Source organism: Chenopodium quinoa, unplaced genomic scaffold (assembly GCF_001683475.1).
Source record: "Chenopodium quinoa cultivar QQ74 unplaced genomic scaffold, ASM168347v1, whole genome shotgun sequence".
Taxonomy (NCBI): Eukaryota; Viridiplantae; Streptophyta; class Magnoliopsida; order Caryophyllales; family Amaranthaceae; genus Chenopodium; species Chenopodium quinoa.
The window spans coordinates 3443049-3467196 of NW_018745684.1; the positions used below are offsets into that span (position 1 = coordinate 3443049).

The 24148-nt window shown below is 36.9% G+C and overlaps 2 protein-coding genes across 2 annotated transcripts; both read right to left on the reverse strand.

Moving 5' to 3' along the window:
- Positions 1-714: 714 nt before the first annotated feature.
- On the reverse strand, positions 715-12103 carry LOC110718310 (E3 ubiquitin protein ligase RIN2-like). Its single transcript, XM_021897154.1, has 13 exons — positions 11953-12103; positions 11067-11497; positions 8616-8693; positions 7788-7874; positions 7575-7696; positions 6326-6422; positions 6124-6226; positions 4894-5051; positions 4674-4811; positions 4446-4513; positions 4131-4349; positions 3299-3677; positions 715-1315 (listed from the first exon to the last, which is right to left on the reverse strand). Exons 2-13 carry the CDS (start codon positions 11304-11306, stop codon positions 1259-1261), a joined length of 1746 nt encoding a protein of 581 aa, XP_021752846.1. The 5' UTR covers positions 11307-11497; positions 11953-12103; the 3' UTR covers positions 715-1258.
- Positions 12104-15280: 3177 nt separating this feature from the next.
- LOC110717494 lies at positions 15281-19872 on the reverse strand. The gene is made up of 5 exons (XM_021896207.1): positions 19302-19872; positions 17050-18997; positions 16824-16967; positions 15809-16699; positions 15281-15735 (listed from the first exon to the last, which is right to left on the reverse strand). Exons 2-5 carry the CDS (start codon positions 18994-18996, stop codon positions 15475-15477), a joined length of 3243 nt encoding a protein of 1080 aa, XP_021751899.1. The 5' UTR covers position 18997; positions 19302-19872; the 3' UTR covers positions 15281-15474.
- Positions 19873-24148: the final 4276 nt, after the last annotated feature.

The following is a 24148-nucleotide window of genomic DNA, read 5'->3' on the forward strand; positions in this document are numbered from 1 at the left end:
GTAAAAAAAGCGGAGGAAGTAATAACTAAGGGGGTGATATATAGGGATGTGGATTAATTTAAATGGGTAAAAGACATTTCTACCCTTGCTGAAAGAGAAAGGAGAGGTGAGTGAAGAAAAGATAGTAAGGGGTAGTTATATATTTTTATTAGTTATTTCAATTTAATCTCAACGCATACCAAACAATGAAATACTATCTCCGTTTCATATTTTTTGCAACTTTTGCCAAAAATGGATGCTACACATTATTTGCAAGTAAAGTTTTCTTTCCCTTTTAGGTTGTCATTTCTCTTTATCTCTCTCCTCATCACATGCATTCCTATTTTTCTCTCTCTATCTTACACTCACAAACAAATTTTGCCTAAGGGTCCGTACAACCTTCAAAGTTGCAAAAAATGTAAAATAGAGATAATATATCATTTATATCCTTATCCCACCTATTAATTCCACCTTATCCCACGTTTTTATCCAATATAAGTTATAACCCCATCCATCATATCAAACAGCCCGAAATAGTATACGCATATCGCCATAACTGAATCAATAGGTTAAAAAACTACAAATAGAAGACCTCAAGTCATAGGGAATAATTAGTGTTGATGTTTCCAGTTAAAAAATACTCAGACAATACACCAAAACCAATAAATACCAAAAAAAGGTACTCGTAGTAAAACATATATCTAAGCTTCATAAATCCTCCCATCAGCAGCAAAAAGATGTAAGGTGATGGTACATTATAAAAAAAATACCACTGTATTGCAAGAAGATTGTGGACCGACAGCCACCAGGTGCACCATACATGCAGCAACTATGAAGTGATCAAATACAAGATACAACATATTTGAAGTATATATTAAGAATAAAAAAACTAGCCTGTTACATCTTCAAGAGAAATTCTGCATGTACAACTACAATGAGAATATACATACTCATTACAAAACTGCCACAGTTCCACAGATGCATCTGGAATCTCTTTGTTGCGAGACCAAAATCAAAATCACTTTCTATTTGGTTTATGTGCGATAATAAAGACTGTTATAAGGGAATATACAGGATGCTTTTACAATGTTCTCATTACCAATACTCCTAGGTGACATTGTCATTGGTAATATGTGCCACTATGTACAGAATCCGGCAGGACAGACAGCAGTTTCAACATACTCAGAAAAGTCTCGAGTTTCCATTGCCTTGTGTCATCACACAGTCCCCAAAACATTTGTGGACCAGGAAGGCTTATTGTGCAGAATAATATCCAATATCACATCTGAAGAAGGTTATTAACAGTCACAGCGACAGAGTTTGTTTGTTGCAGGTCCTGGCATATTTACAAAAGGGTTAGGCAACTGTCAAAAGAGTAAGTGTGCAATATTGACCTATAATTTCTGTCCATGGCTACTTCGGTCAAGTGATGACATAGAAGCAGTGCAAGCTTGGATCCCCACCCTATAGCTGGCTTTTAATGGGGAGCTAGGAAAGGGGTGGATCAGATTGTAGCCAACATTGGTGTTTCAGATTGGTATCCTAATCAACGTGTCTACTATTTGGAATCATTTTTACCCTCCTAAAACAATTTACCACAGATATAGTAACATAATTTTCTTAAACCTGTTATAAATATAGACATTAGATTCCTATAAATTACAAACAAATTTTCAAAAAGACCTTTTCAGCTTCCAAACTACAAGAATGTCTTGGTGGAAGTACCCTTTATCTTCCAAATTTTCATGGACTCATGAAGAAAAGGACTCTGAGAGACAGATATGAGCACATGGAAAAGTATACAGACAAAAACAATCAAATCTTGTGAAGTAATCCAGATCATTATTTATATTAACCCTATTGATAGAGGTCCCTTATTTACTCCCTAGGGAATTTCTAACCAGTAACAAATTCCATCTGTATCCTAAATTGCCATCACTGGATTTCAGCAAGGTAGAAAAAGTTCATCCTTTCCTGACATAGTAGCCAAATATCATTGAATTTGGAGCTCCCCAAAATAACCCCACCTACAATGGAGGGAGAATGAGAATGGCACAACTTGGGTAATTACAACCAAGATTCCTTAACTGTGCAGGGCTTTACAAAAATGAAAAATTCTAATTCTCCTATTCATTATATAAATTTTTTACAACAATAAACATTACTCAAGGAAATGAGTAATCATATTTTAAGAGGTCCTTGTAATTTGTATAATTACTATTTTATCAACAAAATTAGTAGTTTATACCAACTGGAAAATTTATACTAGGTTGAATTTCTCTTACCCTTGAGAACAAAAAACATCCTTTCTGCTTTCAGGTGATCTACCCCTACATACACATTATTTCACATCCAAGAGCTGCTAACTAAAATAGCGATAGGAAACACCTATCAGCTAAGCTTATTTTAAGGACAGTGTATTCACACAAGGCAAATCTCCACTAGGAGTCTTGCTACTAGCATAATCCCACCTTGTTTGTTTAATACACAGGAAGATAGGTGGTCGTATTCTGAAATAAGGTTCTGGCCCTTCAGAGTGATACTGTTCATTGGCTTAAATAATTATTTGACAGATATACTAGATGCCCACAAGCCAGTGTTTTGACCTCACAAAAGTCATAATGTCATAACTAAACAAAAATGTAAGAAACACAAGAAATCTCCAGCTTGGTGCAACTGTGCAAGGGATTAACATTTTATCAGCAATTATCAACTTTCAACTATACCCAAAGTTTCCAAACCTAGGATCATGTCCTGTTCACACTGCTGCCTAGGTTCTATAACCCCCCCCCCCCTCTCTTTGAAAAAATATCTTAAACAGAATGCGAATTCAATCTCATTATGATAGTAGGGCACTAGTAAGGTGGCAGGCTTTCAAATTTAATTAAAAAGCTAGGGATTTATCTTGTTCAAAATTGTTTATGGATATGGCATCCTTGGGGCATTCATGTATTATTATCTACAGGGGATAAAAATTATATACAGAGGCAAACTGAACTGCCAGATATGACTGAAGAAATCTTACCCAAAGCGTAACCCATAAAAGGATCCGCATTTACAACCAGAATTGTCAAAAGGATTGGTTAGGTCAATGATTTCATGTTCAGGCAAGTCAGTTTCAGCTTAATTTTTGGTCAAAACCATTTTTCAGTTGTCCAACTTCTACAACAGTTTTCTGTATTACATGTCAAAAAGTGTTCAACACAACATAAATTTTGGGTGGGCTCAGGTTGTATCAGCTTTCAGCTTTGCCAGGTCTCGATTTACAAGTATTAGCAAAGATAATGATAGTACATACATACATTAAGTGAGTTTATACCTGGAAAATCATTTCATCAGGGATGTGAGGAAGCACCTCCCTTACAGTTTCTGCCATGGCAAGTAAGTTTGCAATGCTGTCGTTAGCAGGACGGGAGGCAGTCCTCCTATGTGCAGTAACAGTTGTTGCAGGGTATCTGTGTGCAGCAGGGGGAAATGCTGTACTGGATGTTGTTGCTTGAGAAGAGTTTGTTGGCCAAAGGCTCCACGAAGTATCTTCAAGAGCAGTCTGGGCATAGTTTTCTCCAACAGAAGCAAGGTGTCGCATCATCATCTGGACCCTCCCCAACCCAGCAGACCTAATGGCAGTTGATGGGCCAGCTCCATCAAGACCCTGACTTGGCCAAGGCTGTAACCAACTTGAATCTGCTCCTGCTCCTCTACACCAAAAAGAAGACATATTTTTAGAAAAATGGTGGTAATAAAAGTTGTTAGATGAGATTTAAGATTTCAATGCTAGTGGTAAAGTCTTCTTCTATTTTCTTCTATATCTATATTTTTCTTTTAGGTAAGGAGGCCAGAGGTTAGAGATTGTTACATTATGAAAAAGCAAGAATAAGAAAAGAAATGTGCACTACTTGCAATGCAATTTTTTGCTGCATTCATGCATATCCATGCTACAGAGCAAATGTGGCGGCCTTACGACCATGGAGCTTCTAGCCGACAAAACAAGGTATATTGCACATTAGACCCACTACGTAGAAAAACATGGCTCCCAAAAATGGAGATATAGAATCCAACAATATGTTAACAGAATCTTAAAGTTAATCTTAAAAGGTCATGCATATTGCAAAGAAATTAAAGAACAAAACAAAGAGCTGTGAAAATCAAACCTCCAAGTATTAACTTCCGGAGAATTTTGGTTTTGGTTAGGGAAAACTCCTCCACCTCCAGCATTCACCAGATCAACTCCTGAGCTTAGTTGACGAGCAAGCTGCTCATCACTTGAAACTACTCTAGTATGAGAGCTTGCCTCACTTTCAGATCTTCCAACAAAAAGGGGTTTCCGACAGGTAGGACATGAATAGACCTCATTAAGTCCTTGATCCAACCTAGTATAAAAGAATCACTTTCAGCTCCAACATCAAACTTTACTAGGCGTTAAAAAGGAGAGTAAAATGAGTCTACAAGCCTGGCAATAAACATACCAAGATCTCAAACAAGCAAGATGGAAAAGGTGATTGCAAGGAAGCCTTTTAGCCTTTGCCATTGGTTCCTGTTGATATCCAACGAAGACCATAATATCATTAAACACTAGCGATAAAGAAGTTCAAACAACTATAAAGTCACAAACAAGTGAAACAAGAAGATGTAGTATGAATGAGAGAGATACTCAATAGGCAAAAGGGGGAAAATATAGTGAAAGAGGCACTTGCCCTACAGATGGCACATTCATCATCATATGCTTGTATTTCCTTTGTTGTCGCATCAGGAAGTGCCTCGTGAAGTGCACCTAAAGCTATCTTTAATTTGACAAATCCTTTAATACGCTTTACAACTGCACTTAGTAAAGCCTGCAAGCAGCATAGAAAAAAATTATGACGAGTCATGCACTAAAATTTAAAGTGAGCCATCAAGGACTGATCAAGCACATACACGAATGTTCAGGAAAAGGATTGCATCTACAAGATGGAATGTCATGCCATGGAGCCACCAAATTAGCACATAATGACCAAGGGCCATTAAAAGTGTCATCATATCGAGGAAAAACCCCATATTTCGAACAACATTGCTTTTCCATTCCCACAAAGAACCTGCAGGAGTTCTCTCATTTAAATAAAAACAAAGCTACAAATATACAATGATGACTTCGCAAAAAATCATGGAATACAACATACCACAGAGAAACCTTGCTTAAAAGCCAAGATTTAACTAGATAATATTAAATAAATAAATAAAAAATAAAAAGAAACCTATATTTCCAAAGTTTACCAACTTGTATTTGTAGTGAGAGCACTGCTTAGTCAATTTCCAAAATCTTACAACAGAGATTAATCCAACTTCCAGTAAAAGACCAGATCTATGTCTGGCTAAGTGATGTCCCGAGATAGAAGTTGACCCTAAAATCGAAACTCCTTCCACTTTACATAATTCATGCAAACCCACACCTCTTTACATATGGTACCCTCCAAAAAATAGACTAGCTAATAGATTTGTGCCATGCCCAAGCACAATTTGACAAATTCAATATTATGATTGATTGATACTACGTAATTAAGTCTTGTGAATACTTGTCCACCTACTTTTAAAACAAATAACAACCTAATGATCAGTCTTTATAATGTTGATTATTTCAATTTTATTTTATGTAAAGAACTCTACAATTTTCCTTATCTTTTATATACAATTTAATCCTTAGAATATTTTACCCAATGGATCTGATTCATTAAGGCATATATCAGAAAGTAGGTATTGTTCAATTTACATTAGAAATATAAACAAATAATATAGAAATAAAAAACTGAAAATATGTAATCACATGCATATAAAAGGCTATTTTTTAGACACAAACTCTAGTTGCAAATTGATCCTAATCTTTTTAAATCTATTTTAACGTTCCAAGTTCCAACAGTTAATTTATCCATTTACTTTATATCAAATTGCAATTACATAGTAGATTTAGGTGGTGCACACTATACTACAAAATAGTTCCTTGTTCTATTTATGGTCTCTCTTCAATTTGTCGTTACTACTAGCTCTTCCACTCTCTCATCAAATCAGATATTTCAAACCACACATATAAAAACTAACCCTTTCACCACCCAGATCAACACCATACATGAAAAATATTGTCAGTAGAGGCTTCTATGGAAGAAGTAATAATACCTGCAGTTGTATCAAAAAACTTTGATCTTTGGGAATCAGAAGTCTCTGCAGCAGAATGGTGGAGCCAAATATCCATTAGCTGAAATCCATGTACCACAATAGCCTGAAGAAATGTATATCATGCAACACAAACTTGTGAATAAGTGTCATGCTTTATGAAAGTTGAATAAATAGATAAATTTGAATTACAGAAACATCATACCTGCAGTGTCTCAAAAGCTATGCTGAGGGGCTCAAAGAATAACAACCAATAAGTGGACGAAACCAGAGGTCCAGATACAGCCGCACAAAACCATATCCTATAAAACATACATGACACTTAGAGACAAGATTTTCCTAAATTTAAAGATATAATCATTTCTACAGAAAAGATCACATGGCAAACTAATATACATTACAGTATAATGATAGTCTTTGAAACAATACACCCCATGGATTCAGCAGTTATGCCTACACTACAGATGACATGTGGTCATCAGCTCCATAATATAATTTTCAGGACACTGAATCATGTTATCTTGAATAGATGCACACCAGATGCATACAGAACTACTAGACAAATCTCGTTAATTGACCCTGAAAGCATCAACATAGAAAGGGGATTTCTCGTTATTATGAAAAATGACGGCTTTTGAATGAGCAAAAGCATCACCATATAAAAATGAATTTAGGCGTGCAGGGGATAGTATACCTTAAGAGGATTCGGAAAATACAATTCTAGTCAAAGAGAATCATTGCAACAAAGAAAAAAGCTATTCGATAACCTATACAGAGAAGAAAGGTGAAGGTTGGTTGCACATTGGACCCAGGATAAAACTACCCCCCACTTCATCCTCTCATCCCAAAAAATTCAATAGTGTATAATAATACTTAGAACAATGACTGAATACTATAAATGGTTCTGTAACAACTCTATGCATTTAAAAGCTGCAAACTGAATGACCTCTTAAAAAGGTCTGGAATTTCTTTGGCAAATAGATGAACCTATTTATCTCAGGGCTGCTCATGAGGCAAACTTTAAACAAGTTTTTAAAGCTGTAAGTAGTTCCATGATACGATTTGGATTGCTATCGTTTATAATTAGTAACATCAAACGTAGGAAGATAACATATAAATGAACTATAACAAGACATATGAAATTGGCAAAAAAAAAATAAAATAAAATAAACTCCCCCTCCCCACCCCCAAAAAAAGAAAAAAAATTATAAATATAAGTAAAATAACCTTGACATTGACTACATAAATGACAATAATTGTGGCTCCATCTCAAAGCAATAGTTATTTATGAAGAAAATATTTGTTTTAACATGTGGGGAGAGAACCACCAGGTACGCTTATTTTCTCAATAGTTTGTCAAGCAAAGAACGCCATATCAAAAGTTCAGTAACAACAAAATAAGATATAGGGCATATCAGAATCCACAACGCTAGAGATAGAAAGTCAAGAAGTACCATAGACAGTCAAAGGCCAAAACTAGCAATAGTGCTGAATATACACGGAAATATGTCCAAAGTGTAGCAGAAGGAGATGCATTCAAACGTTCAAGACGATCTCTTGCCAAAGCTTGAAACATCTACATAAGAGCCAAAGAAAGTCAAATACAATCAGAAGAAACAATTAACACCCAGATAAAGTAGATAGATTGATGAAAGTATTTGACAAACCTTCAGGAAACAAAGGACGGTCAACCATGTCATCCACAGGGTGGCTTGAATTATTGCTGGAGGAATGATTAATGGAAGAAATGTTCCCTGGAATCATTAAAAAAATAAATCACAAGGGAATAATGGGAATTGGCAGCAAAGATTCAAGGATCAATAGCTCTTTTTACTACAAAAAAATTCCATTAATGTACTTCAAAAGAAGCAGTGGGATTAATGATGTTTGGAAAAAGGTCTTTCACCAACCATGTTTTCATGCTACACAAAATTTTGACCAATGACAAGGATGTAAACCTCTGATAATCAAAGTAACCAACTCTTCAAGAAGAGATACATTTTTTTTAGCTAAAGGAACAAATAACAAATATGACATAGACACTTAAAGTCTTACAGAAAAGCAATTAGCCAATCAAGTACGACTTGTTTGTGCCCTACTTGTTTTTACAGATTCAGTGGATTTCAGCTTTCCAGATAAATTTTATTAAGTATATTAAAGCCTTTAGCATAGCAGCAGCTATATATTACAATGCCGCCAAGTCAAATTAAATGCAAGGCCATCCTTAAGGTCATGGCAAGTCTTAAAGACCCTTGACAAATTACTAGACTTGGTGGCAAAGTGACCATGACTCCAAAATTATCTGTACTTGCCTTTTCCTCTAAACTTTAGCTGTTTAGATTTTTCTTTTAGCAGAATTATATACGAACACTCTTTGACTCGTCTCCCTCCATTAAACAACCCCCCAAACCTTTGTCACAAAAGGCTAAAATAGCAATTAAAATCGCTGATAGTGACAGTGAACAGTTCAACTAATAGCTCAACTGTAGTATTACCTTGTAGATAACATAATTGACCAGCCTTTCCACTAACTTTCGTGTTTCAGGGGCATATAGTTCTCCAAAAAATATAGTCTGCAGAGAGAGAGATGGAAAAAAGCATTATATAATCAGCCAGATCCAACGGATGATGAAAGCATTATATAATCAGCCAGATCTAACCAGACAGCATAGTGGCATGGCCTCAAATATGCTATATAAGGATATTACATTGGGTGAGCCACTTTCAATCTTTTACCCCCCTAGGCACATCCAAATGTATGTTTTTACATTAGTCGTAAGAAAAGCACATGCTCAATGTATTCACTCTATCTAATCTAGTCACTTAAATAGCTTGATACCTTCTGCTCAAAGTGATTTTCACAAGTAATGGTGGGTTTATCAGCATGAATACATGTGTCTCATTTAGTCATTTGTTTGGTCTAGAGGTTTCGCTAAATATAAGATCTAGAAAATTGATTTGACAAAAAAAACAAGATGACACGAGAGATGTGACACCATAAGAGATGAATTTAGAAATCATGGCTTTTGCTCAGAAATACTAGGCTCTTAAGTAATTCTTCAATCAAAATCAATCAATCAAAGCCTTAATTCCATAATTGGAGTTGGCTACATGTACCAAAAGTGATCATTCCGATACAGAAAATAAAATTGGTAATAATGACTCTTGGAGTCCTAGTTCTCTCATAATCACAATAGGTGTTTCGTATATCTTGGCAAATTTTCAAGTGAGACAGGTAGTAAATTAAAATGGCTTTAGTCACCCCATATTCCTTTAAAAGCTGCCTCATTTTCATCATATCCTATTTAATGTCACCATGTCTCAACTCTCACCATACATAGTTAATACATTTGTATAGCTTGTAAACCTTTAAGTGTGGTGTAGATTTGTAGCATGTCAATCAAAATTTTAATATTACCATGTCACAACCTTAGTTTGTATGCCACCAAAAATTTGACCACACACCTTTGATCTACATGTCTTGTTAAGGGAAATTAGTCATAAAAGGGAAAATATAATTCTCTATCTTAGACCAAACTAGATGTGTACTTATACATTATACCCCTCCAAAGGTCAAGTCAGTACATCAGTTTACAAGTATCAAAAAACCAATCAAATTATTTCATGTGGTGGATGCTGTGAATCTGTGATATGCCATTTCACAAAGAAGATAGATTTAGGGGGGTTTTGGTTCAATAAAGGATTAAAGGGAGAGGGAATGAGCTTAAGAAAGCGAAACAAGGTGAATAGAAACAAAAAAAAATCCCTACATTGTCATAGTTGTTTGTTTTAAATAACAAAAGGAAATCCTACAAGTCACTAACAACCATTTCCCTTCCTTTCAACCACATCCTAATGCCAGCGCCCCTTCCCTCCCGAAGTTTCCGCCTCAGACGGCGCACCCCCCTAGTGCCGTCACCGCTACTCCTTTATTCTCTCTCTATTTCTTTTTGAAAAATCTTCTAGATCTAGTTGCTTGGTGGTTGTTTTTGGATGGTTGGGTAATCTTCTTACAATTAGGGTTGTTTTTTAGGATGAATAGGTACTTTTCGGGGTGGATGAAGTCATTTTTCATGGTGGTGGGGCTAATTTCGGGTGTGTGCGGTGGTTAGGGTGGCTTTGCGCTGGGTGAGGGGTTGAATTTCGAATAGTTAGAGTTAGGACGTAGTGGTGGTGGTGGTGAGTTCAGTCTAGGAATGTTGGACTGTGGTGGGTTCGGCCTAGGTGGTGGTGGTGGTGGTGGTGGTGTTGGATCCGATCTAGGATGGAAAGTGGTGGTCAGAGTTGTGGTGGGTCCGGTATAGGATGGTGGTGGTAAACTGGTAATGGTGGTGTTGATAGTACTGTAGGAAGCTTGAGGAAAAGGAATAGAAAAACCTTTTTTTTTTTTTGTGTGTGGGGGAGAGGGGGGATCAAAGTAGAAGACATTAGGGGAATGAAGAGGGTAAAGGGAATGATTGAAATGTCCTACCAAACAACAAGTAAGGGGATGAGCCAATTTGATTCCCTTACCCTTTGTTAAAGGCCAAACGCCCCCTTAACTTAGCAAAAACCATGAATATTCAAGTTTCTATGCTTAAATGAGCAAAAATAATCCCCCCAAACCCATCTCCATACAAATCGAACTTCTCTGATAAGTTAACTGGTATATTATAGAACCATTAAACCATACAATATGTTACTCCATTAGACAACATCTAAGAATATTGGTGTAATACATATTGTGTCTTTCGAAAATATGAATCATAAAGATATACTGTACTATAAAAGCTATGGTTGACTAAGAAAATTTCAGCAGAAAACACAAATCAGTTCCTTAATCTTCCAAGATCAGGAGATATCACAAGTGCACATTTCAAAATGTGACAACATTATGCAAAATGCCATAAATCAGTCAATCCCACAAAACAAAACTAAAGAAATATAGTGCAATGAGATTAGTTTACCTTAATACTCAAAATAAATAGCACAAATGCATTGATCAAACATAGTGCCAGCAACGTAATGGTGGCATGAGAACGCAACAGGAGCTCGATTATATGACTAGCATTCTCTGAGTAAAGGGTATCGCTGCCAATAAGTCCATCCACCTTGAATTTTTCGAGCGATATTTCTGTCCAGCACTGCAGACCTATCATGCTGACCACAGTACATGCCGCCGAAATTGCTAGATAGCGAGCACCCATTGCTAGCAATTACTTTATTATCTTGAATATAACAGAACTCCCCCAATTTCATCAGAACAACATCAACATAACTCTTTACTCTGCTTAATTATCCACCAAGTCTTTGTTAACAGAAACTGATACTAACAAGCAATAACACTTGTTGATTCCAATTTCGACGATTTTAATCAGCAAAGGACTATCCTATTATCCTGCAACACATAATGAGAGCCAAATACACAAGAGATTAGGGTATAATCTGCTAATAATCCTTTTAAATTTCACTGACATTTTAAATTCTACCGTATGCTTATTCATTCTCTTTCATCCAGCTCAAAATCACAAATTCACCACTAAATGTAAATAAACAGCTAAAGAATTCAAACATGCACAAATGCACATCAACAGAATTTAAGCAACTGTAACTTCTACAAAACATAATTTCACTTTTCTGAAAAAAAAAAAAAAAAAAATTGCAATCAGATGTTCAAATTCGCATGAAATTAAACAAAATCATTACCCAAATTTTCGTCAGAACTACAGAAAACTGAAAATCGAGTCAACAATATCACAATTCAATACAAATCAATCTACAATCCAATCAACCAAATTCGACAAAAAATCAGTTCAATAAAATTGAAACAATCGATCTAAAAATTGAACAAACCTTCGATCCAATGGCTAGGTCAAGCCCAAAATCTTGATTTAGGAGAGAGAAAATAAGGATTGATATGAGAGAGAAAGATGAGAGAGATTGGGGACAGCTTTTCGGGGAAAAAGGCAAAAGTGAAATTTTGTTGTTCGAAGTGAAAGGATATTTTAATTATTTTTAATTTTAATTTTTATTAATTTAATATTTTGAAATAATGGGAGTCTATGAATCCGTTGACTGATTAAAACATCGTCGTTTGATACCTGCCTTGCTTATTTGATCTAGAATCTGGTTAAAGTTGACTTTATTTCGCTTATAATCTTAAATACGTCTTTATAATTTGATGGATTTGATATGATTTGAAGTACTATCCAACTAACCTTGCATATATTTTTTTTTTTTTAGCCACTTAATTCAGTAATGATGACGATAAAATATGTTTTATTCGGTAATAAGAACTAATTATGGCAAGATTCAACCAAAAATAGTGATACGATACTTAGTTTTCATTTTAAATCAGCTTAAAACAACCCGTAGCAAACTCGAAAAGATTGCCTTGAATCAAGAAATGCCAACAGTTGACAACTTGGCGCTAACCCAGGCTAAATAGACCTTACCTTACGGTCAACAAACTAAGACCTCTAAAAATATTTTAAAACAAGCATATGCTCTCAATTTAAATGTTTTTATTTACTCATTTACGAGTAAACATTTCAATCTCACTTGTATTAGAGTAGCTTAAATTCTTCTATCCAACAAAACTCGCGTTACTCTATAGGTTTGCAAGGTTGCACACTTGCACAAGAGCGGATATATAATCCAACACTTTTTGGCAGTACTTGTGATCAAATTGGCTGCAATGTTTGATTTCAAAATGGAGGATTCATAACAATCCTTGGATCTAGCAAATATAAAGACCACAACATGATTCAAATGGATGTTGATTGATGAGATCACTCTTACCTCGATCTTAGCCCGATTTAAGTATATTTTAATAATATACAAGTATTTGAAATTGAGCACATACTTCATATTATATATTCGGAGAAGATAATTATACATCCGTTTGTACCTGTAGTATACTATAATGTGCATCTACTATAGAATTTGTGTGGGAATGATTCAAATGAAGAGGAGTTGATTAAACAAAAAGGGTATAATTAAACAAATTGTCATACATAATGAAATTGAATAAATAATGAAGCACAAATAACAGAAATCCAATTATTAACAAACAAAATTTGGAATGACTTGGTAAAGGACTAGAAAAGACCAAACGCCGATCAGTTTTACCAATGGAGCGCTTCCCAGAGAAAAGATGTTTAGGTTTGAGATTAGGAATGACTCTATCTCCTTCTCCCTTACGAGCATCTTTGTTCTTTTTGTTGATAGATTTCCTGGGAAGTTTAATAGCTTTGCGCTTCTGGAGGGAGTCCTTGCGCAGTTTCTTGTTGGATTGCTCAGTATCTGATGACCTCTGCCTCTTCCGACCCCGTGACTTGCTACGAGCTCTGTCCAGTTTTGTTGATTGCCTACCCATTCTCTTGGTTGTAAACTGCCTTTCAGTTATTCTTTGTTCTTTCTCCGCAGCTGCTTCCTTGGCCTTGGCTTCAAGAACTCTTATGCATTCGGAACCACAGTTATTTTCTTTAGATTATACTGCACCATAGTTACAACCTTCTAATCAACCCTGAACAGAAATTTATAATCATATAAATTATGTATGTAATTTAATGAATTTGTCAGTATAAAGTAGAAAAACAATCAAATCATACATGGAAATCGAAAATTTGTTCCAATGGAAACAAACTCAGAAGGTGCTTCAATGGAGAATTCAGAGTACGGTTAAATGGAGGAGAGATAGAGGGGTAAATTAATTGCACGCTGCTTAAACCCAGTCACAGGGTTATGTGTGTTTTAACTTTTAGGGTATGTGGGTAGATTGAAGGAGGGAGATGGACGGCTAGGATGTGTTAAAAAATTTGTGAGTTTGATGTACAAAAAAAATTGTAAATTAAGGGTAGTATGGCCATTTAAGCTGATAAATGGATCATTTTGTCATTTCCTAATAAATGATGGGCAATTTTGTCATTTTATTAAGGGTATTTTCATTTTTACCACCTTCAAATAATGACTTTGTCGAATTTACCACCTCCAAAAAAAAAAACATTTACTTTACCACCTCATAAAAAAATTAAACATCAGTATTACCACCTCATCTGAGCTCAGGTGACGGAAAACGCATGTGGGGCCCAGCATAACGGCTAGTTTTTTATTTTTTCCCAAATTTCTCTCGATTTCCCTTTTATTTAAACCTAGTTCTTCATTTGTACACCAAATTCTTGCAGATTGGAGATTAATTTTTGCGATTTTCTTCACAAATCAGTATTTTTGGGCAACCTTAACAATCCCAAACCCTCTAATTATCAAACAATCAATTGAACTCCTCGACAACAAGCATCAAATAGGTAAGCCATTGTCGTTAATTCTCTAGCAATTTTCGTGATTTCTGTTGTAATTTTTTGGCAATTCGTTGCGTGATTATGTTGCATTTGGTAAGAGTAATTGAAATTGGGCGTTTTGTGAGGTCAATTAAACCCCAATTTGAATTAAAATACTTAGGGTTCATGTAAGATTAAATTAGATTGGGGGTTTTTGTTATGTGAATTGGCTACTGAAATTAGGGTTATATTATGGTGATTGTGTTCAAATACAATTAATTTCATTCTTGTTCTTACTGAATTTCAGAAGGGAATGTCTTCAGTTAGCATGTCACCCTCAAAGGAGAAAAAATGCCAATGTGGAGTTCCAATGTCTAGGCTGAGTGCTTGGACTAGGGAGAACCCAGGACGCAAGTTTAGGACCTGCAAATTCTATGATCCTGTGACTGAGTCAAGGGGGTGTAAAGCTTTTGAGTGGGTGGATCAACCAGATGGAACACCTTGGCAAACAGAGGTGATTAACAACTTGCTGCTGGACAAGAAACTAATGAAGGGAGAGCTGAATGACATGAAGAGGGAAGTTGATGATGTTAGTGGACAAAGGAGGTGCTTGCTCAATGAGATTGACAGCTTGAAGATGAAATGCAAAGCTCTTAGCTCAGACAGGAAGAAGATGATCAAGGAAGTGCATGGCAGCAATGCAACAACAAAGAAAATGCTCACAGTACATGCTATTGTTGTGTTTTGTTGTTTTGGTTTGGTACTGGCTATGTATTTTAGATCTTAGGTTCATTTAGGAATGCTTAGAAACAAAAAAAATCCCCAACTTATGTTGTGTTTTGTTGAATTATTATGTGTGGATGTTGGGATGACATTTCTTGTACTACTTTTAACAACATCAATGAGAAATGGAACTTTTTGGTAGAAACATATCACAATTCGTATTAGTACTTGCAACACAATGTTTGAAATTGTTTTACATTGGCTGAGACAAAAGTTAAGGCACCTTTGTGCAAAATCATTGTTCAACTATCATTGTTCAACTACCAAATAAACTTGGTTGTCTATTACAAAATACTAATGAGTAGACCTAGGGTCACAGTTGATTGAGATCCTTGTCCTTCTTGCTTGTCATTACATGAAGCTTGGACCTGGTCTGTATTTTGACTTTGGGAGGAGTAGTTGTTGGCACTCTTGTGGGCTGACTCAGGCTCCTGTTGCTCCTGGTAACAGGCTGAGTTGGCAAAGGCTCTGTTCTTGTTGCAGGCTGGCTTGACACAGCAGTTGCAGGTGAAGCATTACTTGACCCAGCCTGTGCTGTTGTTGGAGGCTGATATTGTGGCAACTTCAGTGCAGCCTGCAATCACAGTATGACAAGACTCAGAAACAAAGCCACTAAATACACTCAAGTCACAAAATACACAAAATACCTGTCTTGCTGCTTTCTCTTCACTTTTCTTTCTCTGTTCCTTAAGCCAAGGAGTCTGCATCTGTGGCCTCCCACCCTTTGGATTTGTTGCAGGTGGGTTAGGCTGTTCTGGTGCTGCTTCAGCCTTGCATGTTTTGGCAAAGTGGCCAAACCCACCACAATTCTTGCATTGTTTCATCACCTTTGGCTTCTTGCCCTCAGGTGCTGCAGAAGTGCCCTCCCCTGGTTCAAGCTTTCTCTTATTTGCCTTAGGTCTTCCTGGCTGCACTTTCAGCATAGGTGGCAAAGGCTGTCTGAGCTTGACCTTTTCCCAATTCTTAGGGCCAGGCATTGGCTGTATTGGGTTCTCATATGCAGCCAAGTATGTCACCCTATAGTAATGTGGGTGCACATACAACTCAGGATCATCCCTTTTGTCCATTATGCAAGCAAATGCATGGACACAAGGTATTCCTGTCAACTCCCATCTATAACAAGTGCATTTTCTCTCTTGCAGATCCACAATGCACTGATCATCCTTGTATTTCACCTCATAAATTTCATCCCTTGAAGCTGTAACCTCACATGTCATGGCATACTTCTCCAACCCATCAAAGACTTTGTTGACAAATGGGGTTAGTAAACCTTCCCAAGACTTTGCTGCCTCCCATTTGTCATTACTCCTCTTCATCATATATCTTCTAAGCCATTCCATTTGAGTTAGAATAGGCTTGTCTCTGGCATCTCTAATCACTGCATTAAATGTCTCACACATGTTGTTTAACAACATGTTAGACTTGCAGTTTGTAGAGAAAGCATGCCTTGACCAGTGCTGGGGGTCAATGTTTGACAACCACTGGTATGCTTCTTCATCCAAAAAATTGATACTTTCCATAGCAACTTCAAACTCAAACTGATACAACCACACACATGACAACCATTCAACACAACAACAACCATGTGCAAAACTAAATGTTCCTAGCATACATTATAGTTCACCATAAAACTGACATAAAAGAACCTAAATAGAAGCTTACCAGAGTGCTTGCCCTAGCAGCAGCCCAGAACAATTCCTTGAAAGTTGCACCATGAAATTTCAGTTTGAAATTTGACCAAATATGCCTCACACAAAATCTGAGCTCAGCTTTGGGGGCCACATCTGCAAATGCTTCTATGAGACCCTACACACAAGGCAAAACTAACAAGTTAGTGTACAGAAAATTCAAAAGCAAAGTAATTTAAACACAAACACAACCCACTTACTTTCTGTCTGTCAGACATAAAAGTCAAGCCATCTCCTTGGTCATACACACAAAGTGCCTTGAGCAAGCTCTCCAGAAACCAGCACCAGCTGTCCTTGTTCTCAATCTCTGCAGTTGCCCAAGCAATTGGGAAGATGGAATTATTGCCATCTTTTCCAACTGCAACCAAGATCTGCCCAGGGTATGCCCCTTTTAGATGGCACCCATCCACCCCAATTACTGGTCTGCAACCAGAAATGAATCCATCCCTAAGTGCAGCTAAGCACACAAACATCCTCATAAAAATTGGTCTTTCAATTTGATTAATATCATCCACCACCACATTACACTCACTCCCTGGGTTCCATTTCAGCAGTGCCTTCCCATAGTCCCAAACCTTTGAGTATTGCTCTGATGAAGAGCCATATATTATAAGCTTTGCCCTGCTTCTAGCCAACCAAGCCTTGGAGTATGTAATTTTGATCCCCAAGTCATTCAAGGCCCTGTCCTGAATCTGTTTAATCTTCCATCTGGGGTTGCCCCTGAACTCCTCCAAGTACCTGTCAGCAAGGAACTCTGCTGTCACCTTGTTGTTCATTTTACTCCTAACACACCTATGCTTCAGCCTTAGTGTCTTAATTTGCCAAGCCTCTGATTTCACAAGCCTTGTTGCATAAAACTTGAACCTACACCTAACACCCTTACTACATGTACACTTCACTATCCTACAACTGTTCTTGTTATACACACACTTGCATTTCCTTTTGCAATATGCTGTTAGCCTCTTTGAATCATTGTGAAGAAGGTAATACTCATACCTATTTTCAATTGCATGTTGTCTCAAAGCTTTTCTCATTGTTTGCACATCACTGAACCTTTGACCAACTACAAATTTGATAGCCCTTTCAAAGTCTGTCTCAGGGTTAAACCAAGTAACACTACCCTGATCATCATCTGAATCACCTTCCACACTCTTTAGCTCATCAGAATCACAAGCTGCCTCCTCTTCAACCCTCACTTCAATTTTCTGTAGATTTCTTTCTATGTCAAACCCTGTGTCCTCATCATCACTTTGATCCCCTCCTTCACTAACTCCCCTCAAACTGCCTTTCACCTCACTGTTAATATGGTCTAAATTTTTCTTCAACCACTGTTCATCATCATCAGAGTATAAGTCCTCCTCTCCCTCATCAACTTCTAACTCAAAATCACTCAACTCAGAATCAGAAGACTCTGTATCACCATCCTCATCACTAAACACATCACTGTCATCCCTTAAGCTCCTCACTCTTTCTTTTATTTTTCTCACTAAATTAGCTAAATTTCCAGTCTCATCCCCAACCTTAGCCTTACCCTTATCTGCAGCAGTGAGTTTACCCTTCCCTTTATGTGTATTAGCATTCACTTTCTCTGCCCTAGGAAGCCTCTCCTCAGCCTCTCTGTCATGTATAACAATGCCTTTTAACCTAGGGCTTCTCCTAAATGGCTCTTCTTCAGTGGGCTTACTAAGTTCTGGGCTGGGTTTATATACTTTAGGCCCACCAAACCTCTTTTTCAGTTCCTTCCTTTGTGCAGGGGTTAGCTCATTCCCAGCTATACATTTGAAGGGTGTTTTGTTAGTCCCTTCAATTGGCTCATGACTGGTAACATACATCTCACATGCCCCCTCTTTGTTCACAGACTCTAGGAAACCATTCACCTCACCATCAACAAGCTCCCTTTTACCATTCACCCAAGACTTGCCCTTTTGTTTATACCAGCAACTAAACCCCCTAGGAACCTTCACATTCACATACACAAACCCATGTATAGCTGCTTGCCTCAAAAAGTGTACATCTATCTTATTTTTTTCCACTTTTCTCATCCAATAAACCCACCCACCATCCCAAGTTAACACCCTTCTATTTTTACCAGCTAAAGAAGGTATAAAGGCACCCCCTACTGTAATTTTTAAGTCCACTGTGTCCATTCTGTAACAACACCAACAAAAGCACACACAACAATAACCAATTTCAGTAATTACAGTAAACAACAACAACCAATTCACCAATTACAGCAAGTAAAAGCAATTCACATTGACTATGCACTAAATTAACAGTAAACAAGTAAATCTAATTAACTAATTATTTAACAAATGCACACTCTAATTCAGTCAAATATTCGCATAATTAGGGTTTATAATACTTTAATTCACAGATTCCCAAAAAAGGCATACTTTACCCCAATTGACAACCATAAATCCAACGAAATGTACTAATAAAGGGTTTAAAGTACCTCTTGTAGTCAGGAATCTCGATTTCTGTCAGCAAATTACCAAGCTTTTGGTCCCCTCACCCTGTGGAAGATGACAAGAGAAGCTGATGTGTTGCAATTTTGTGGTTCCAGCTCGATTTCAACCACCCAAATTGATCTAGGGTTTCAGTTTTTACAGAGAGAAAGAGAAAAATCAAAGGAGAGAGAAGCAGTTACAGTGAGAATCAAGAAAAATCAAAGGAGAGAGAGACGAAAATTGATGAGGAAGTGAGAAATTTGGTGAGACATTGATTATGGAAGGTGGAAGGTGAGAAAAGGAGGAGACAGAGGGAAATCGATTTTAAAAGAATTAAATTGGAGGGAAGTGACAGTTAACTGGGCCCCACATGCGTTTTCCGTCACCTGAGCTCAGATGAGGTGGTAATACTGATGTTTAATTTTTTTATGAGGTGGTAAAGTAAATGTTTTTTTTTTTGGAGGTGGTAAATTCGACAAAGTCATTATTTGAAGGTGGTAAAAATGAAAATACCCTTTTATTAATATATAAGGTGGCAGATGTTCCTTGTCAGTATTCCTCCGTTTCTGCAATACTCCCTCCGTCCCTTATTTATTGCCCCATTGCAAATATATGGGTCAAACTTTTAAAACTTTAACCATGAATTCTCGTTAATTTATAAGTGATAATATATTCAAATGGATCTTGTTAGAATCGTCTTATTATATATTTTATTAATATCAAGTATTTATAGTTTTTACGTGTATAGAAATGGAGTTATATACGTTTGAAGACACGTCTTAGAGACCGTGAAAAGTCAAATAGGGCAAAAAATAAGGGACAAAGGGAGTATTTTCTTTTACATCTGTTTCATAAAAATCACTTCTTTTTTTGGTAAAGACCCACTATGGAGTACTATTTTAATATTTCTCTCTTCTATCAACTCCCTTACGCTACTTTTTTTATTAATGTATTTCTTTCTTTGATAACTATTGCTTAGACTCGCTCAACAACACGAAATTTAAGTAGAGCAATAAATAGCACGAACTTTGGGATTAAGTGCGATAAATGACATAAATGATTTCTATGCCGGAGATTCCCACAGATTCCGACTACCTTTGTTTATATAAAATTAATCACTACAAGAAATAGGCCAATTTTCGACGGAAACGTTCCGACGGACATAAATTCCGTCAGAAATTTCAACATTTCCGACGGAATTTTGGTCTATCGGAAATTTTCGTCGGAAAAGGTAAATTCCGTCGGAAAATCCCTCGGAAATATTCCGACGGATTTTTTTCCATCGGAATTCACAACTTCTGACGGAATTTCCGACGGAATATTCCGTCGGATCTGTGAATTCCGAGGGAAAAAATTCCGTCGGAGAAAATAAAAGAAAAAAAATAAATTTTTTTGGAATATTAGGGGTTTCCGACGGAATATTCCGTCGGAATGTATTATTATAAAAAAAAAACCCTAACTTTTCTCTCTCTCCTTCACCGCCTCTTTTCTCTTTCTCTCTCCTCCCCTCTTTCCTCTTCTCTGCTTCTTCGTCATTCTCCCTTCCTTCTCCTTCTTCTTCTTCTTCTTCTTCTTCTTCTTCGTTCCTTCCTCCTCTCCTCCTTCTCTTCCTTCTCCTTCCTCGCCCCTTTCTCCTTCCTCCTTCGTTCCTTCCTTTCTCCTTCCTTTCTCCTTCATTCTCCCTCCTCTTTTCATCAACAACAACAACAACTTCAACAACAACAACGACAACAATGTGAACAACAACAACAACAACGTGAAGAACAACAACAACAGTTTTATTAATTATTTTTCAATTTTGTAATGTAATGTAAATTTGTATGTAATTTTATAATTATTTTACGATTAGTTATGTTAATTAGTTATTAATTTTACGATTGTATGTAATTTTATTAATTATTTTTTCAATTTTGTTTCGATTTCGATTTTTGTGCGATTTTTTTACGATTTTGTACGATTTTTTTTGCGATTTGGTTTTGATTGGTGGTGGTTGGGTTTGGTTGGTGGTGGGGTGGGTTTGGTTGGTGGTGGGGTGAGTTCGGTTTGGTTAGGGTTAGGGTTTGGTGGGGTGGGTTCGGTTTGGTGTGGGTTAGGGTAGGGTGGGTTTGGTTGGTGGTGGGGTGGGTTCGGTTTGGTGTGGGTTAGGGTGGGGTGGGTTTGGTTGGTGGTGGGGTGGGTTCGGTTTGGTGTGGGTTAGGGTAGGGTGGGTTTGGTTGGTGGTGGGGTGGGTTCTGTTTGGTGTGGGTTAGGGTGGGGTGGGTTTGGTTGGTGGTGGGATGGGTTCTGTTTGGTGTGGGTTAGGGTGGGGTGGGTTTGGTTGGTGGTGGGATGGGTTCTGTTTGGTGTGGGTTAGGGTGGGGTGGGTTTGGTTGGTAGTGGGGTGGGTTCTGTTTGGTTAGGGGTTAGGGTGGGGTGGGGTGTGTCTGGTTAGGGTGGGGTGGGTCTGGGAAGGATAAGGGGTGGGTTTCGGGGTGTTTCGTGGTGGCTGGTGGTGGTAGGGTTGTGTGGTAGTTTCGGGGTGTTTCGTGGTGGCTGGTGGTGGTGGGGTTGTGGGGTTGGGGTGGGTACTGGTGGTCGAAAATGGAAGGGGTGGTTGTGGTGGTGGGGACTAGGTGGAGGGGGGTTGAAATCAAGTGGTTGAGGTGCGGTAGGTGGTGGCTGTTTTTTTTTTTTTTTAATAAAATTTCCGACGGAAAATTCCGTCGGAAGGAAGTAGATTCCGACGGACTTACGTTGAAAGTCAAATTCTGCTACGACGGAATTTATTCCGTTGGAAATTCCGTCGGAAAACACTTTTCCGACGGAATTTCCCTCGAAATACCCCAAATTTCCGACGAAGGATTTTCCGGCGGAATGTTTCCGACGGAATTCCGTCGGAAAGGCAGTTTTCGACGGATTTTCCGGTTTTTCCGACGGAAAAATTCCGTCGGAAATAAGCTTTTTTCTTGTAGTGAATCCACCCTCTCCTTCACGTAAATTCTATAGTCATTAACCTATAATAATTGGTTAGTTCAACTCTATTTACGGTATGAAATAGGTGATTGTAAATTACCATCCACAGAAGACAAACACTATATTCCTTGAAAACTAAATTGAAGGTTGAAGACAACGACACTCAACCATTGTTTCCTTTACTTAGTAAGTTTTTTGTACTTGTTTGATCTAAAATATGAATTATAGAATACAAACAAGAAGACATATTAGGGTTTTCACGTTTTGTATGATTAATTTTGATTGATTTATGAGTAAATTTTGGGTTTGGTGTGATTAACTATGGACAAATCCCAATTACAAAGACTATAGTAGTCACTTGAAGGGAAGGGTGTTTTTTTTTTAATAAAATAGCCGAAATCTAGTGGAATCTCTAGCACCGAAAATAATTTATTTCATTTGTCGTACCTAACCCCTAAGGTTCATGCTGTTTATTGCTCTACTTAAAGTTCGTGTTGTTGAAGTATTGAGCGCACACAAATAATAGTTTGTGTTGTTCTTGCTAACTTTTCTGTAAGTATATCTGTATTAACTATACTTTATACACCCTCTGTGTTTTTTAAGTGTTACACTTTAATCTGCACCTAGTTTTAATTTAGGCAATTTAATTAATTGGTTTACATATAAAAAATAAAAATAAAAAAAAAAGTTAAGTGAAATAGTTGGAGTATTAAAATTGTAAGCAATTGTAATACTACGTATCTTTATTTATCAAATAGTTGTCATGTATAATAAATCAGTAATATTAGTGAAAGGGTTTATCGCCTTCGAAGACAAGGTTTTTTTCGGTCTCTTTTGAAAGACAAGATTTTTCGAACTCCTTCGAAAGCCAAGGTGTTATTTGTGTTTAATTTGGTCTCCAGTTGTACGGAGCTACGATTGATTATTGCTCGGATTCGGGTTACACAATCAGCCCAAGAATTTTATTTTTCACAAAATTATGAAGCGGCGATGGATCCACTTAAAAAGTTGTGTAAGACAACAAATCGAGAATGTGCTAAATTGTTATATTTATGTATTTGGATTCTTTGCCCCTCCCCGATCAATTCTTGTTTGATTTTGTTAGACTTGTTTTTATTGTTAATTGTCAATTGTAGATGCCGTATGACTTTAATTTATATAGTGTCCTTTAGGACTTCTTTCAAAATAAAAAAAAAAATAGTGAAAATGAATTGATACGATTTCAAGTATATAAATGATACTCCCTCCGTTTCATAATGTTAGTTGCATATGGAATCAATCACATAAAATAAGAAAAGAGGAATGTAACACCCCCAAATATCCCTCTACGGAAATATTAGTATAATAATATCGTAGATATAGACTTAGGTGTATTACCACCGTGTGATTACGCAAGGCTACTTAAAATACTTAACTCAAACAAAAGTTGAAGCGGAAAACTCAACTTTCTTTTATTAATACTTTATAAAAATACTAACATTGTTATGAGCACTCAAAAGTAAGATAAGACCAACACTCCTAAACTAGGTGAAGCAAATCCCGGGACTCTCATATGCTCATCCATGACTCCACTTGAAAATAGTCAACACTGCTTACCATTAAGGTAAACAGGGCGAACCAAAACAAATAGGAAATACGAATTAGCAAAATATGCTAAGTACGATAAGTGCAAGATAAGTAAACTCAATTTATTAGTAAACATGCTTTTAAAACCAATCATGAAATTCCAATAATTAATTCAATAACTCAAACCTCATAATTCAAAACCAATTCTCTGAATTCTCAAAACAATTCCAATAACTCAATTATAATTTGAATAATAATTCAAGTGATAAAAACCAATTCCTTTTAATAAACCCAATTCCTCTCCTAAGTGTGCACACCCCCAATCTAGTATCTT